The 18,071-nt window shown below is 36.6% G+C and overlaps 2 protein-coding genes across 4 annotated transcripts; both read right to left on the reverse strand.

The window, feature by feature from the left end:
• Nucleotides 1-5,144: 5,144 nt before the first annotated feature.
• On the reverse strand, nt 5,145-7,233 carry LOC131003951 (uncharacterized). Of its 2 annotated transcripts, XM_057930520.1 has the most exons (8): nt 6,929-7,233; nt 6,743-6,792; nt 6,590-6,647; nt 6,280-6,468; nt 5,945-6,063; nt 5,722-5,833; nt 5,497-5,631; nt 5,145-5,418 (listed from the first exon to the last, which is right to left on the reverse strand). In XM_057930520.1, the coding sequence occupies exons 1-7, from the start codon at nt 7,166-7,168 to the stop codon at nt 5,530-5,532; spliced, it is 870 nt and encodes a 289-aa protein (XP_057786503.1). In that variant the 5' UTR covers nt 7,169-7,233; the 3' UTR covers nt 5,145-5,418; nt 5,497-5,529. The 2 variants fall into 2 exon arrangements, with proteins under 2 accessions (XP_057786503.1, XP_057786502.1); XM_057930519.1 differs by having other exon boundaries at nt 5,145-5,631.
• Nucleotides 7,234-11,558: 4,325 nt separating this feature from the next.
• Nucleotides 11,559-13,382, reverse strand: LOC131003952 (uncharacterized). Of its 2 annotated transcripts, XM_057930522.1 has the most exons (7): nt 13,103-13,382; nt 12,911-12,958; nt 12,757-12,816; nt 12,413-12,601; nt 12,122-12,240; nt 11,899-12,010; nt 11,559-11,805 (listed from the first exon to the last, which is right to left on the reverse strand). In XM_057930522.1, exons 1-7 carry the CDS (start codon nt 13,214-13,216, stop codon nt 11,704-11,706), a joined length of 744 nt encoding a protein of 247 aa, XP_057786505.1. In that variant the 5' UTR covers nt 13,217-13,382; the 3' UTR covers nt 11,559-11,703. The 2 variants fall into 2 exon arrangements, with proteins under 2 accessions (XP_057786505.1, XP_057786506.1); XM_057930523.1 differs by lacking the exon at nt 12,911-12,958.
• Between the last annotated feature and the right edge of the window lie 4,689 nt (nt 13,383-18,071).

Raw genomic sequence — 18,071 nt, forward strand, 5'->3', positions numbered from 1 at the left:
GATGAACACAGCCAAAAACCGCTCGAATTAAGGAGAGAGACCATCAACCACATGAACCAATGAATGAAATAAAGAAGACATTTGATGTAGATAACTTTGAAAAACACAAGCTTCGGCCAACCCACCAGATGCTCGACGTAAAGTCTCAACGAAAACTGGAACCAAAAGACTAAAGAGCAAGAGAGCATGCCAAGTGTTTGTCGTATATCCAAAACAAGATAGCCATCTTCCAGCACCCAAACCACGAACTCGAAATGTATCAATCACTCGATCCAAGGTCGCACCAAATAAATTACGTGATCCCACCAACCGGAAGAAGTGCACCGATTCGCCAATATATTAGCAACCGTATTGCCTTCAAGGAAAATTAATAGAATTTAAAAGATCAAGCATCGTGTTCCATCTAGCAATAAAACTCCAAGGGATTGACGAGCAAGGGACACGTGTCTAATAACCGGACAACGTAGAAGAGAGCGGCGCACGCTTGATTCGTTTGTTATTGAGTCGAGCTCGAATTTTATTTATAGAATACTTCGACAATTTTTGGCTTTCTAAGTTTAGATTTATATTTAAATATCAATTATTAGGTTTTTTTAATTAAATACAATATTTTCACGTTAAATATTTGATGTTGTTATTCATTTTTGTTGGGTTAAAAGCAGTTGGGGGGAATTGTGTAGAAACCCAAAAACCATTGGGATATCTCAAAACTGTTGATTATTTCTATTATTTAAACTAGTTTTGCTTGATTTATATCCCATGGAAAAGGTGGAATTGGAGAAATCCTACTGTAAATAATAAAAATACTCAATCATGCAGCTTATCAATCATGCAACGTAAAGGCCCCATGCATTATGATGACAATAAGCTTATTGGGGCAATGCTCTACTGAAAGCCATGGATGTAAAAAAGTAGTCTTTCTTTCCCTTACATTTTCATTGTCTTGTCTGATCTTGCTTGCTTGCCATTAAATTTCAGCTCGTATTTTCGTCATCAGCAATCGTTTATGGGTGGCCTTTGTCACGTTATCGTGAAAATCTTCACAAGATTATTGGGCATGAGTTAGATAATTTTATTTTTGAATTGTCAATTAATTTAATTATTTGGAGACAAGATCATTACAAAATCGATGGCACGTGTAAGCCAGTATGACTCATACACAACTTCTACGTGAACAAACAAAGTCCTCGTCAAATTTGGACTTACTCTGATACCATATTAGAATTGGGTCATGCATCATCCCCTTAAAAGGCCTCATAAGGGGAGAAGGTACTCGAAACATCAGTTGCACCATAAGATAATCGTAATTAACACATTTCAGACGATCAATTTGTGATTATCACGAAAAGCTACTAAAAGAGAAAAAATTGAACTAGCAACGGATATCCATACACAAAATCTGCGCAGCAGATGAAACAAAATTGGAAGAAGATTTTATAGCTCATTCAAAAGAGGTTACACAAATTAACTCAAAATCTGAGCAACCGGAAAATAATACTAAGAATTGTAGGAGAAATCAAGTAGTGTCATTTATATATACTTTAATATTGGTGTCAATAATTTCCCCCTTTAATGTGGTAGACAGAAAAATAAAAAATAACACAACTGCAAAAAAAAAAAAAAAAAAAAATGAAGAACATGCAACTCAGTAATTTTCGGATCAACACTAATTGAAATGAATGGTCCTCCTCAAAATACTCATAAAATTACACCAACCAACAAAATTTGAATCTCAACTGCAACTTTTTCTCCTATATAAAGCCATGAGATTATCAGAAAACAAAACCAAGAAAACAGTGCAATATTTCAAGAGAATTAAAAATCATCCTTTCAAAAAAGAAAAGAAAAAGGTGTTAGCATGGCGAAGACTGCAGCATTGATGTTGGCGGCACTATTTGTCATGAGCGCTCTTTTTTCGTCGTCAGCCGCTGCTATCGACTTCAGTTCTCTCGTAGGTAACTCGAAGCAGGATGTCCCGATAAACCACGTCAGGAGGGCTTGTCTAGCCGAACATCTATGCCGCGGAAACAGGAAGCTTCTGAGTGAATCTGAGATGTCATTCTCCGTGGTTGTGCAGACAACTGAGAAGGAAGCCGAGGATCTGAAAACGAAGTTTATGAGCCTTTTCCATTGATGAAATTTTCATCATCAATTTGTCTCTTGAAATTGTGCACTAACCATATTATGGTTGGTTTTCTTTTATTTGATTAAAAAAAAAATGTTTCATTGATTCCTTGTAATTGATCATTTTGTGTAATATTATTGCACAAAAGGATCATTTATGAATAAAGAAGATGGAACTTTCCTTTTATTTGAATTGTGCAATACTTATTTGTTATCGAGTCGAACTCAGAACTTTATTAATTATCAAAGATTTGCATTAAATTGTTAATAATTTAAAAGTAAATAAAGTCATTGTTCAACCCTCCGTCCCAAAAGTAGTGTCCCATAACTTTTGGGCACGAAGATTAAGAAATGTGTAAAAAGTAAATAAAGTGGGTTGGTGAAAAATTATTTAAATATAAGGTATATAGAGATAATATATTGCCAAAAAGGGAATGAGACACTTGTATGGGGACGTCCCAAAAAGGAAAGTGAGACATTACTATTGGGACGGAGGGAGTATATAAAAGTTAATCAAATAAGATGAGCTTAGTAATATAATGCCAAGTTCAAGCTAAACATACTTTTGTTGATTCCTGTAACTCACAAGTAGCTCTATTCATGCATAATCCTAAATGCACATGTTGTGATAAAGGGAAAAAAAGAGAGGATGATATATACATATGGATTGGATCTAATAAAAACCTTTCTTAATGTAAAAATTACAAACCACTTGTAGTTAACCTATAAAGTAATTGCACTTTACCGATAAAGTATTTGCACTCTCCCGGTCCAGGGTTCGAATCCCAAAGGGAGAGCAATTACAATACTAGGAAAGTGCGGTTGATTTATACGTTAAGTGTAAGGTTCGTAGTTTTTATGTTAAATAAGGTTTGCACAGAAATCCAATTATTGTAATTTGTTATCGTATATATAATCACGTACTTTTTGATAATGCATTGTATACATATGCAATAATGTGTTATCGAGTTAATTAAAACATTTGTGCGATTTTGAATTCATATATATATGCATTGTTAAGGGGATCTATGGTACTAAGAGAGGATAAGCAATCTTATTAATGGTAATTATAATTTTGTTCCAAAAATGTGAAATTGTAAAGATCTGCAATGCACAAGAACTACGATTTCATGAACAACGATATGAATTACAAGTACAGACAATAGTTATTATCTTAAATTATTTGAACACTAAGATTAAACTACAAAATTCTAAAAATCCTAAATGCACAATGACTACGATTGCACGAACAACAACATGATTAACAACAAAAATGAAATGATGTTTTTATAATTTTGCATTATGTAGCACGAGATCTTATTTATTGCCCTTAACATAATTATGCATTTTGGATAATCAAAGCATCAAGCTTTTTTTATAAGGCCCTTAGACTTCTTGGATAATTAAAAATCAAGCCTTAACTTTTTGGATAATTCAAGCATCAAGTTTGTTTAAGACTCTTGCTGAAATTTAAGCTTAATATTTTAGACCCTTGGCAAAATTTAAACTTATTTAAAGCTCTTTAATCTTATTTAATATTACTCTTGCAAAGCACATTGATTGAGTTTAAATTAAGATTTTTAATCTAACTTTTTATACTCCTTCCATCCCACCTTCATAGTCTTTTATTCATTTTTGAGATGTCCCAATATATATAGTGCACTTTCTAAATCAAATTAGCATTAAATTTATTTTTAATAACCCTATTTAAATACAGCCAAACATAGAATAATAAATAAGAGCAAAATTGAATAATTACATCTAGTTTGTATTTTCCAAACAATATTAATTGTATTTTCTTAATATGTGTGAAAGTAAAGTGGACTGTGAAGGTGGGACGAAGGGAGTAATTTTTAATTTATTAATAAAGGGTTTATTTTAAGAAGCTACACATGTTTTATATTATCCTTGTCTTGCCCCTATTCAAAGTGTTTGCTAACCATTTCTCAAAAGATTATTCTATTCTATTATATTCAATTGTGTGAGGAAAATTCCAATATGCTATAAATATTGTTGTTAATAATTCCCCCCTTTAATTTCGTAAGAACACTAATTGCAAATTTGCAATGAATGGTCCTCCTCAAAATACTAACAAATTACAATTACATCAACCAACAAATGTTGCATCTCTATATACAGTTATGAGATTATAGAGAATATAAAACCAAGAAAACTGTGCAACATTTCAAGAGAAAAATCATTCTACATTTCTACCTTCATTTCATTTTCAAAAAGGAAAAAAAAAAAGAAAAAAGAAAAAAGAAAAAACTTGCTAGAATGGCGAAGACTGCGGCGGTGATGTTGGTGGCATTGTTTGTCATGAGCTCTCTTCATTCGTCGTCATCGGCAACAGCCCCTATCGACTATGGTGCTCTCAAAGGTAATTCTGATCCAGGATTAGCTGTGCAGAAAGACTACGTAAAGAGGCCATGCAAGGCCGAGGAACAGTGCCGTGGTGACACAGGCGGCAACCGGAAGCTTTTGAGTGAATCCGAGGCGCCAACGGCCTTGGAGGGAGCTGAGAAAGAAGTTGAGGATCTAAAGACAAAGATTATGAAAGTTTTCCATGGATGAATTTTGAGACTCTCTCGAAATTCTGCACTATTTCATGCAAAAAAAAAGAAAAAGAAAAAAAGACAATGTTCCGTTGATTCGTGACCTTGTAATTGATCATCTCGTGTAATATTATTGCACAATAGGATCAAATATGAATAAAGAAAATGGAACTTTCTTATTTTGTGAAATAAGATGATAGAGCGTAGCATACATGGTAATTGCTAAATATTTTAGAGTGGTTTGTTAAATTTGTGTTATTTTTAGCTTATTTCCTTTCTTAGTTTATTTTCAAGTAGTTTAATATTTTACAATGGTTTGTTATATTAGTTTGTTTAATTTGTGTTATTTTTATCTCATTTCCTGTCTTAGTTCATTTTCGATATTGGGTTTGAGTCAATCCTATAATTAAAATAATATTATGATCACTATTAATAATGAAAATTAGTTTATTTTTATACATGATGATACATAGTTTTAAAAAAACGTGTAACTCTTTGTATGCTTTCAATGTATCCATTGTTGAATCAAAGAAAAGAGAACATTTATTTATTACTAAACCCTGGTCGTAAGCTCATTAAGATTTTACTTGGGCCAAAAAACATACTGAGCGGACTGCCTGAAAAATTTGGCTCGAAGCCCCGGAACTCCCGTGCAAGTACCTTCAAGCTCAATACTTCAACAAGTTTAGCCCCTTATCGACAAATCTTGGAATTTGATTGTGACGACTATTATTGCCAACTACCACGTAGACATGTTGAGGTTATTGCAACGGCGTTACGACACGTTCTGCAACATCATTGTTGCAACATCTCTCACCTGGGCTCGATTAGGCTCGTGGAATGCAGAGTGCTAATTCTTCATGGAGAAATAAATGCCATAAATTATGGCAACTGCTGCTCCAATGGATGCAACTTTTTTCTTCCCTGTTGGTATATAAAGAAGTTGCTCCGTCTGAAATTAAATTCAAAAACATGGATTTACATCAAACGATATATTTGAAATTGGAATGATTAGAGAATTTAAAATAATTAACATCTTTACGTCTACAGGTTTTTTCCAGTTCTTCTGGATTCCTAGTAAGTGGTCCTCTCCCACAACAGCTACCACTGATTTATGCTTTTGTGCAACTTCCAATATCTTGGCCGACATATATCTGTAAACAACAAATATAGAATGAAAGTAATCAAACATGCAAATATTACAATGATATGAAGCCCAGGATTAAGAATTAGAATGAAATTTATAGTTGGATCAGAACACAAACAGGTCGCGCTCGTTGACAAAGGTTTCCTCATAAATATCATAACACAAAGTGGTTTGACCATATAAGAAGGCGTGCACTTGCCAAAGAGACGTCCTAGCACGATATCTCTGCAATGTAATCTACCAAAAAAGAAAAAACTTAGGAACTGGTTGTACAAATATGTAGAAAACTTCATATACATCCGACAAAAAAAAAATATATATATAATAATGTCGATAAACATGCAAAAGTAGTATGGCTATGAGCCTATGGCAATTGGCAACAGTAGAGTGAACAAATATATACCTCTGTGTTACTTTATGCTACTAGTAAACACAAGAAGAAAAGTAGCTCACATCTAGAGGTCGATCACCAAGTATAACCTTGGCGCCATATTTCTTGGCTTCTTCGTTTGCCGCGTAAAAATCTCTACCATCAGAAGGAACCTCACCAGGATACACTTTGGGAATAAACCACTTGTAAAGAATAAAAGTAGGTTGATAATTTTTCTTCCACATATCGATCATTTCTCTCATGGTCGGAACCTGCAAAAACAAGGCTGGCCTTTTCAATTAACCCAAATAAAGAGCTACGATTTATTTCATGACTAAATTCAATTAATTCTTCAAATATTGAAAACAAATACAAATACAAATATAGACCAACCTTATCTATTTCACGTGTAAGAGCATTTGTGCGATCAGAGCACAATTCCAGGAAAAAAAACCTGAAAGCATATAATTGCTATATTAATCAGATCATAATCATAATTATAATCATAATAATAGCCAATGTGGCTTCTAATTTCAAAGGAAAAACACCTCTGGTTTCAAGAATTTCGCCACGGCCTTAACTTCTGCCGAAGATTTCTGAAATTGAAGAACAATTATCTTAAGCTATTGCGATTCACTAAAAATTCTTATCTCGACAATGCTATTGGAAAAAAAAAAATGAGCTGCTTCAAATTGACACAATTATAAAACAAAATAAATAACATTAAATTACCGGACAACTGTGATCGGCTCCGACCAAATAAACATTGCATACGCCAGTATCCGCAGATGATTGGCACGTGAGCATCACCACATGACTCGAGAGCTTCTTCAGCTTATTCTCCTTTTTCCTCTCACATTTGCGGCGGTCAGCAATCTGACTGATTCCGGCGAGACAGCGGTGAGAGGAGTGCCTGATTTTCGCATAGGGGGCGGCGCCGGTGAGGAGAGTGACCGAATTGAATCCGTACATCTTTCCGCTACTGCCGATTTTGGGCAAAATTTTGGAATGAGATGTGATGTGAGAGCCTTCTCATTCGAAACGAGCCCTTCCCTATTTATAATAAAATATATTATTAGACTTCTTCAAAAACATATATATTTTGACTTATTCAATTCAATTTGTTGTGATTGCTTTGATCTGAATCTAAATTTTCTGCATATGTTAACTAACTGGTACGCATTCTGCGTGAGTGTGTGAGTGAACTGTGTGTCGTTATGGACCACACCCTCTTAATTAAATTACAAATTCGCCCATCCGTGCGATGCACGGCGAGCATCAAAACTAAACGACATGTTTAAATAAATAAATAAATATCAATATTAAAGAGAATGAAAACAGAATGATTTTTAAATGGGTTTTGATTAATTAATTATTACAAAGAATGATTTGTATAATGATATTAATATTATTATTATGTGCATATATTTATTATTAAATTTAAAACCCAGCGTGATGAATCAAAAAATGTCTAGCACTTTCACTATGACATAAGATTAGATTTATGAGACCTATTACCAAATAGATTTCTTGTAGGCTTTGTGAATCAGGAGGATTAACACTACTATTCCGAGACAGGTTTATGAGTAAACTATGGGCTTTGCCTAACCAGGTGGACTTATTTTTCAAAATGTATGATTGAGCTATTAAACTCTAAATATTTCATAAAATGCAAATTGTCTATCCAATAAAATATTTTGTGCACTCTACTATGTGTAAGGCTTGCATAAGTTTATCGATCGAGGTTCTCTTATGATCTAACACGTTGTTTGAAAATTCTGTTGATCGAGGTTCTCTTATCGATCGAGTTTATACTTTGCCCCATTCTTAATCACTGAGCTAGCATGATATCAACTAATTGTACTCGGGCCCTTTAGAAAGATACGAAGTGATATTTGATGAGTTATTTCTAGAAAAAACAATTGACCTAACGATTTTTTTTTTCTTTGAGAATATTGACCTAATGATTTGAATTGCAAGAAAGTTTGTCTATTTAATAGCCAAAAATTATTATGATATTTGATGAGTTATTTCCATAAAAAACAATTGACCTAACGATTTTTTTTTTCCTTTGAGAATATTGACCTAATGATTTGAGTTGCAAGAAAGTTTGTCTATTTAATAGCCGAAAATTATTATTCGTGTGATATGAATTACAAGAAATGGAAGGTTTGTGTATTCAATTGCAAAATTTTAAAGATAAATTAAATGTAAATTAACAAAGTGTAACAAATTAAGTTGATAAGTTTATTTACAATAATCTGTCTGTTACTAATATTTTGTGACCACACATATATACATACCTTAAACTTTCGTTAAAAGTCGTTTGCTCATTTTTCACCGGGTGTAGTGGAGAAATGCAAAGGCATATGAATGCATCGGCTAATGGTGCATTATTGGAGAAGAACCATGAAAATGATACACACATCATCGAAATTTAGCCGTCAATAGCTATCGATTCCCGATGGATAGGATAATTTTGAAGAAAGTGATAGCTACAACAAGCTCGGATCCAATATAGCCCTCTTGACGGCTCAATTGACCTCTTTCATAGAAAAATTGATGCTATGTCCACATCAAAGCCGGAGCCTATGGTGGAGGAATGAACTAACATTAAGGATGTAAACTACATCAACAACAACCGAGGCTTCGGGAACTTTCATCGTCAACACCAAGGAGGCCATCAAGGGCAAAATCAATATAACCAAGGACTCCAAGCAAATCCCCACTCAAATCTTTCTTATGGCAATCCCAACAACTTCTTGCAACCACCACCCGGATTTAAGATATCTTAATGAAGTTCATGACAGCCACTCAAGTCCACATGACGAAAACCGATGAAATGGATATTAGCTTGAGGGGCAAACCAGTAAAATAATATTATATTATATATTTATGTTAATATGTGGCTTGTATGTGACTCGAACTAGACACAATAGGTTGATCCAATAACAACATGAACCGAATAAGATTTGATATTAACCAATTTAATCAGTATGTGTTCGTGTCGGATTTACCATATATTGTGTTAAAAAATGTCTGCCTTAGCAACTTGTAGCAACATCTTTCACATGTCAATCGAGCTCTCTGAGAAAAGTTAGTCTATTCCCAATCGTCGCATCCCTTGTAGGATGGCAATGGATCCTGGGCCCGGTCCATATCCACGGATCTAGATCCTTTTTCTAAGCTCCGGACCTTGTAAAAAAAGGTTCTTGGACCGAATCTGAATTAATTCTATGATTTGCGTATCTGGAGCTGGAGCTAAAGTTATGAGACACAACTCTAGCTCGTGGATCCAGTTATACATAAAAAATATAATTTTATTTTATTTTTATCGAACTCTAGCCTAAAGTTCTATTCGTAATCTATACATTATTAAAATACGATTTTATTGCAAAACAAAAAACCTAAAAAAACCCAAGAAAGCACATGACGCAATCAAATGGCCGAGCCTCGTTAAAACCTTGTTACAGAAAACCCCAAGGGAAAAACCGTAACAAGGAAAAAGAGTACTCGTCTAGAAAGGAAAAAAGAAAAAGCAAAAGAAAATGCAGCAACGAGGGTGGGAATGCATCAGGAACTCCGGCCTAACCATCGCCCCCATGTAAACCCGGACACCTCAAAGCTGCCAGGTAACGGAAACAACATCAAACGAAAATCAAAAGCAAAAGTTGAAAAAGACAAAGAAGCTGCAAACAACTCCCACTCCACTCTCCAAGCCGAGCCACAAGCGCAGCAGACGCACACCACCAACTGCTCGTAGAAATGTCGTCGACAAAAGAAGAGCGAAACCCGCCCCCAAAAGAAGGCATTGAAGCCAGACTCCAGCCCAACAATGACAGTACAGCTGGAGCCAAGGAAGCTCGACGCCGGCAGAAGAGAAAAAAGCCCACTCCACTCACCAAACCGAGCCACAAACGCCGCACACCAACTGTTCGTAGAAATGTCGTCGACAACGAAGAGCCAATCCCACCCCCAAACGAAGGCATTGAAGCCAGACTCCAGCCCAACAATGACAGTACAGCTGGAGCCAAAGAATCTCGACGCTGGCCGAAGAGAACGTAGCAGCAAACCTCCTCCACTCCACTCTCCAAACCGATCCACAAACGCAGCACACCAACTGTTCGTAGAAATGTCGTCGATAACGAAGAGCAAAACCCACCCCCAAACGAAGGCATTGAAGACAGACTCCAGCCCAACAATGACAGTAACCAAAGAAACTCGACGCTGGCAGAAGAGAAAGGAGCAGCAAACAACCCCCATTCCACTCACCAAACCGAGCCAGAGAAGCAGCACACCAAATGTTCGTAGTAATGTCGTCGACAAAGAAGAGCAAAACCCACCCCCAAACGAAGGCATTGAAGCCAGACTCCAGCCCAACAATGACAGTACAGCTGGAACCAAAGAAACAAAAAACAAACAGCTGCCAGCCGCAAAAGCTACAATTTTTGACGAACATGACTATGAACCAAAAGATCTCTAATCACCGCATCCCTAATGATATCAATTGTGTGCGTCCACCAACCTTGAGGTGTGTGCGGACTAGCCATGATGTCGGCAGGAGAGTTTCCTTCACGATATATATGAGAAATGCGAAACTCCATATTCTCCAGCAAGATAAGAGCCCGGTTCCAAATGGCAGCAAATCGCCAAGGAACGCGGCGCGATTTAGTAGATAAAATATGAACGACATAAGAGGAATCCGCCTCGAACCAGATTTTATACATATATTTATATAATTATATGGAAGATAATATTTTACATTTATCCTAATTTAAATTTAAGTTGTTGTTGTTATTATTATTATTATTATTATTATTATTATTATTATTATTATTATTATTATTATTATTATTATTATTATTATTATTATTTTTCAATATGTTATTACAACTTGATTATTATATTTTTACTTATTTTGAATTTTTATAGTAATATTTTATCTATAGATAATGATTTAATTATTTATTTTTGAATAATTGTTGAAACTTTAGATGATAATTATGATTTTATTTTTAGTTAGTTTAAAATTTATAAATGTTTTAAAAAAGAGAACAAAATATGGATCTGGGTCTGGACCCGAGATCTTGTGGATCTTATATATCTGAATTGAATCTTGTGTTTTGGGATTCAATGGATATAGACCAGATCCGAACCTAAATAAAATAATTCGGTTCTGAATCTGGACCAAGCAGGATCCGATCAAGATCCAGCCCGTTGTCATCCCTACCCCTCGTGTATGAATTTACAACTCAAGTCGATACTCTCGGACTTTGATCAAATTAGCCTCAAATTTGACAATTAATTTAATTTCAACCAATTTGTGAATTAAATCAAAATTAATTCCATTGTCAGGGCTAAACCAGCTCACTAATACAAATTCGCTCACCCTTCACTATTGCCTAACAACATTAAGTACACGAATTACATCAATACGCGTTCTGAAATTACATCATTGTTGCAACATCTCTCACCTGGGCTCGATTAGGCTTATGGAATACAGAATGCTAATTCTTCATGTAGAGATAAATGCCATAAATTATGGCAACTCCTGCTCCAATGGATGCAACTTTTTTCTTCCCTGATGGTACGTAAATAAGTTGCTCCGTCTGAAATTAAATTCAAGAACATGAAGTTACATCAAGACGATATATTTGAAATTACACGTGCAATGATCAGAGAATTTGAAATAACATCTTTACGTCAACAGATTTTTTCCAGTTCTTCTGGATTCCTAGTAAGTGGTCCCTTCCCACAACAGCTACCACTGATTTATGCTTGCGCGCAACTTCTAGTATCTTGGCCGACATATATCTGTAAATAACAAATATAGAATGAAAGCACTCAAACATGCAAATATTACAATGATATGAAGCCCGGGATTAAGAATTAGAATGAAATTCATAGTTGGATCAGAACACAAACAGGTCGCGCTCGTGGAAAAAGGTTTCCTTATAAATATTATGACACCAAGTGGTTCCATTACGTATCTTGGCGTGCGCTTGCCAAAGAGACGTCCTAGCACGATATCTCTGCAATGTAATCTACCAAAAAAGAAAAACTTAGGAAATGGTTGTAGTAAGCTAGCTCAAGAATATACTTGTACTAACATTTAGAAAACTTTAGATATATCCGACAAAACAAACTTCAAAAATAATAACATTAATAAACATGCATTAGTATGGCTATGTAAACACAAGGAGAAAGGTAGCTTACATCATTAGGTCGATCACCAAGTATAACCTTGGCGCCGTATTTCTTGGCTTCTTCATTTGCCGCGCGCATATCTCCACCTTCAAATGGAACCTCCCAAGAATACCACTTGCGAATAAACCACTTGTAAAGAATCCAAGTAGGTTGATAATTTTTCTTCCACATATCGACCATTTCTCTCATGGTCAGAGCCTGCAAAACAAGGCCGGCCAACCTTGACCTTTTCAATTAATTCTTCAAGAATCTAAATAAGAGCTACAATTTCATGACTAATGACATGTACTAAATTCAGTTAATTCTACAAATATTGAAAACAAATACAAATACAAATACAAATACGGACCAACCTTTGGTATTTCACGTGTAAGAATTTCTGTGCGAGTAGAGCACAATTCCAGGAAAAAAACCTGAAAGCATAAAATTTCCATATTAATTAGAGAGAGAAAAAAGGATAATAATAGCAGTAGCCACTGTTGCTTCTAATTTCAAAGGAAAAAACACCTCTGGTTTCAAGAATTTCCCCACGGCCTTAACTTCTGCCCAAGATTTCTGAAATTGAAGAACAATTATCATAAGCTATTGCGATTCACTAAAATTTCTTATCTCAACAATGCAAGAAGACACACAATTGGAAAAAAATGAGATGCTTCAAATTGACACAAATATAAAACAAAATAAATAACATTAAATTACCGGACAAGTGTGATTGGTTCCGACCAAATAAACATTGCATACGCCAGTATCCGCAGATGACTGGCACGTGAGCATCACCACATTACTCGAGAGCTTCTTCAGCTTATTCTCCATTTTCCTCTCACATTTGCGGCTGTCAACAATCTGACTGATTCCAGCGAGACAGCGGCGAGAGGAGTGCCTGATTTTCGCATAGGTGCGGCGCCGGTGAGGAGAGTGGCCGAATTGAATCCGTACATCTTTCCGCTACTGCCGATTTTGGGTGAAATTTTGGAATGAGATGTGATGTGAGAGCCTTCTCATTCGAAACGAGCCCTTCCCTATTTATAATAAAATATATGATTAGACTTCTTCAAAAACATATATATTTTGACTTATTCAATTCAATTTGTTGTGATTGCGTTGATCTATATCTAATTTTCAGCATATTTTAACTAATCAGTACATATTCTGCGTGAGTGTGAGTGAACTGTGTGTGTGGAGGAAGAAGAAGGGGGAGGGTTTTGTGTAGGGCTTAGGCCTTGGGTTGCTACATTTAGTCGTTTGGTTCAAATAGAGGAGTGGAATGGTAACAATAACTATTACTTTTATTAAGTGTTTGGTTTAACAATGAAAATGAGTCATTAGTAAGGGATTCCCTTTCTTTTGTTTCACCTCTATTTTGAGCGGTAACAAATTGGGTGATTGTGTTACCCTCAAGTAAGGGTAATGGTTAACTCATTACTCAAACCAAACAACAAGCAATAGATTCAATTAATTGAATCCCTTTCCAACCTCTAAAAACACTCAACCAAACGTGGGCTTAATTCAGTATGGGCCACACCCTCTCTCTTAAGGCCCAGTTTGGTAGGGTTGGTTACGCTAGTTTGGGAATTAGTCTAGCATGTACTCGGTGTTTGGGGGGTTTGGCAAATTACCAATGCGGCCCGTATGAAAATGATGGCCCACTTCAATTCAGCTGTTTCGTCTCGTTTACTAAACCCGCGCAAGTTGCCTGTTTACATGAATCTAGTGCTTAGTTGCTTGTGGACAAAAATTCAAATTTCATTTTTCATCCTCCCAAAATTGAATTAAAAAAATCTGGGAACAACAAGTCACCCATTTTCATCTTCTTCGTCTTGCAGAGGGGCTCCGCTGAACTAGTACAAAATTCATATGAATTTGGCTATCCATATTTCTAAATTTCATTATTTCTTCTCTGAAATTCAACTTCGATGATGGATCTGTTAGGTCCGGAGGGTCTCGAATAGGTGTATGGGGGAGGGGGGGAATACACCTATGGGCTATTTTTCTTTTCCTCAAAGTGAGGGATCTCCAGATAGAGATCTAAACGAAACTTTACACGCAAACTGTGACACCTATTGACTGAAAGAAGTTTTGACCAAATAGGGTTGACGACTGATACTGAAGACTCTTCAGTAAGGAGTTATCAGTTAAGTTACTGGAACTTAACTGATGCACTTAAAGGCTTCAGTCGAGTTTGCAAAAATAGAAATGATAACACTCTGCCTGACTATCAGAAGATAGATCAGTCAGACTGATATCATACGCAGCGGAAAAAAACTTAGTTTCGCAATAGCCTCGGTTGAGCACGTTGTTAGTCTTAGGTTTCTCTTTGTAGTTTTTCAGTATTCAGTTTATCAATTGAAACAACACAAGTAGGAATGTAAAACTGAAAGCTGTAAATAACACATAGACTTTTACGTGGTTCGAAAAAACCCTTTCCTACATCCACAGTCAGTTGATCAGACCAACAATCCACTCCGCAAGTGCTTAACAGGTGCACTGCAAACCAAACCGTGTGCTTGCCGGGTGCACACAACCGTACCACTGAAGAAACCGCTTCTTCAGTACCCACACTTCACTCGTGTCGGATTTCTCTTGCTTAGCACAACCCGCGCTAAGACTCTCAGAGTCAGAGTACCTTCCTGAACTCCGAATCACTCAAACACTCTACTCTTTCTGAAAGGAGGTTTGAACGGGTGCCAACTATACTGCAAAGAACAAGTTCTTTGGAGCAAGTTTGACCTTGGCTTCTGGGTAAATAGAGGTTTGCCTAAGGTCTAAGAGAATGTATGTAATCAGCAGTGACTGATTTTGGCTTTAGAATTCTCTTCTTCGATTCAAACTTTGGGGAGGTTAAGCTTTAGGCTGAGTAGCGATTTTGGCAGAGCTTCAGCTTATGTCGTTGAATCGGTGAAGATTGAAGTGATCCTCAAGCGCTATTTAAAGGAGAGCTCTTGAATAGATCCGTTGGCGGAGAACGTCTTCAAGATTTCTTCCGTTGGAGAGCATTTCGAATTTGGGCCGAGGCTTCAATCTTCGAGGTTCCTTGTTTGGTGGAAACGGCTCTTTTAAAGGATAGGAGATGTGACGTATCTGATAAAGTAGCCACCAAATAGGAATGACCTCTGCAGAGATAAGGAGATCCTGAGATCTCTGTATTTAATGCGGCTGTACTTTTGTGAGTACGTGGCTTTCTTTGAACGTTGGAAGTTCAGTCCGAGGAAGAATGTTTAACTGATACTTGACTTTAGTATCAGTCCGCTGAGTCCACGTGGCACGCATTAAGTAATCAGTTTCTGAACTGATTCTTCGACTGATACTTTAGTTGGTATCTTCAATCTTCAGTCCTTCGTCCTTCAGTCTTCAGTCTTCAGAACCGCAAGCTAAACTAGAAACGAACTATAACACTTGAGTTCAAAACTGTTCTAGTCTATTACAATTAAGACCTATGCATTTAGGTATCATCAAAACAAGGATTAGGATATTCCACAAGGTTCCCAATAATTTCCCCATTTTTGATGATGCCAAAACCATACAGCAGTTCTAGATAAACAAAAAGACTGAACTCACAGCACAAGTTCTAAAACTGGGGTGAATACAATTCCCCCTTAACAATAGAACCTAAAGACTTGTACTTAGAGTCAAGAACGAAACAGTTCTAAAACAAAACAAAGAGAAGACATAAAAACATAATCAGAGCCTGGACAAAGAGTCATTGTCTTCAGGTTGAGATAAAAAAGAAGTTCTTTTCATTAAAGTAAGACTGATAAGCCATCAGTCGAGGTACAGAGCAAGACTTACATTGGAGTAAAAAGAAAAACAAAAATAACATGGAAAACCCATGGACTCCAGCAGTCTGCTTGGCTGCGCCTTGAACTTCTTGATCTTCATCTTCTGTCTTCGTGTCTTCATGTTCCTAAGCTTGTTCCACTCTCACTTGTTTTCCGTTGAGTTGAGGTCTTTACTGGAGCGTCATCCTTACAACTTCTGGTGATTCTTTTGTTGTCCCATCTTCAGTCAAGAAAGAAGATACAGGAGCAACCTTAGGGAAGGTTTCTCTCTGACTTCTGACTTTCCCCCTTTTTGGCAACATCAAAAAGAGAGCTGATGATGGAGGCATTGATCGTATGGGACTTCAACTCCGACTCTCAAGCATTTGTGGGAAGACTTGAGAAGAGGATGAGATCCCGAGATGCAGAAGGAAGAAGACGACAGTGGAGAGGTAGAGAGATGAGAAGGGAGACGGAGAAGTGATGGAGACAGAGAGATGGAGAAGAGCAAAGTGTAGGAAAGGAAAGTATGCATAGCATCTTAGAGATAATCATGAGATGCAGCTATACATACGATCCGGAGGGCGAGGAGACAGACGAGGAAAGATGGGAAAGAGGAGTGCGAGAAGTGGGGAGGAGAAACGAATAAAATGTATGGCGAGGCTTTGATGAAAGAATTAGATCAAAACGCGTCTCGTCATACATGGAGAAAAGAGAAGGTGAGGATGAAAAATTGAATCAGTGATAGTCGCGAGGACTAGCACTGTCGATGTTGCGCCGGTTGACAACGAGCTCTTGCTCATTGTTGTTGCACCACATGGAAGCTTCACCAAAAGGTGAGAAGCTCGCCTGAGAAATAGGTGAAGTCCGTGTTCTTGAGACAGGTACTTCAAGCCATATGGTCCGGGCATGAGGATGGAAGACACTCGCTTCGCTGGATACAAGTGAGGGTAGAGCAAACTTTGACGTCGGAGAGACGTTGAGATCCAGTGGAAGGGTCCGGTGAAGACCAGGTATGTGAGCGTCATTCTCCCACTCCATGACTTTGCAGTCATTGATTTCTCATTTTATCGGAACAAATTTTCTCAGCAACTTTGGAAGGATTGGAAATTTTTCTTACAGTGAAGGCTGTGGAGAGTTGTTAGTTGATGCAGAAAAATAGTGAAGACAACATGGTATAAATAGACAAAATTTTACCAAGTAAGAAGATGAAAAGTTTTTCGAAAACTGTGCCTAAAATATTTTTGAAGAAAAATTCACGTCCGCCATCACTGCAGGGGACTGAAGCTTCAAAAAGGTGAGAGGTATCATTGCATTATGTCATGTCAATGAGGTTCTCAAGAAATTTGATCACAGAGGCAACAGGTTGGAAAGATTTTTAGAGAAGATCTGGACAAGTTCAATAAAAATAGAATTTTCCTTTTTTTAAAAAAAAATACTTGTCCTTCTCGGATATTCCATTTTCCAACAATCAGTTAAAGGTTTTGAAAGAAACTGATCAGTTAGAGAAATATTTTGAATTAAAACACAAAGCTCTTAACTGATATAACTGATTTTAAATAGTAAGTTTGAAAAATACTTACTGATTGACTGATCATCGTAGTAAGTCGATACCACTTGATCCTGGTTGATTCATCAGGATGACTTCTCTTCAAATGAGCGCTTGTCTTGATTGCTTTCCACGTCAGCGGTCGTAGAACAGTAATTGGTTGACCACCAGTCAGCATGACTGTTTGAGAAAATCTTCAAACACAGCATCACTCTTCAGGGTTGATGAGGTCGATCTTTCCACACAGATCGTTGAACCTTTCTTTTGGAAGAGCTTTGGTCAGCAAGTCCGTTCTCTGAACAGCAGTTGGAATCCATTCAACAGAGATATTCTTCTTTTCGACGTGATCACGGATGAAGTGATG

The sequence above is a fragment of the Salvia miltiorrhiza genome, unplaced genomic scaffold, assembly GCF_028751815.1.
Source record: "Salvia miltiorrhiza cultivar Shanhuang (shh) unplaced genomic scaffold, IMPLAD_Smil_shh original_scaffold_302, whole genome shotgun sequence".
Classification (NCBI taxonomy): domain Eukaryota; kingdom Viridiplantae; phylum Streptophyta; class Magnoliopsida; order Lamiales; family Lamiaceae; genus Salvia; species Salvia miltiorrhiza.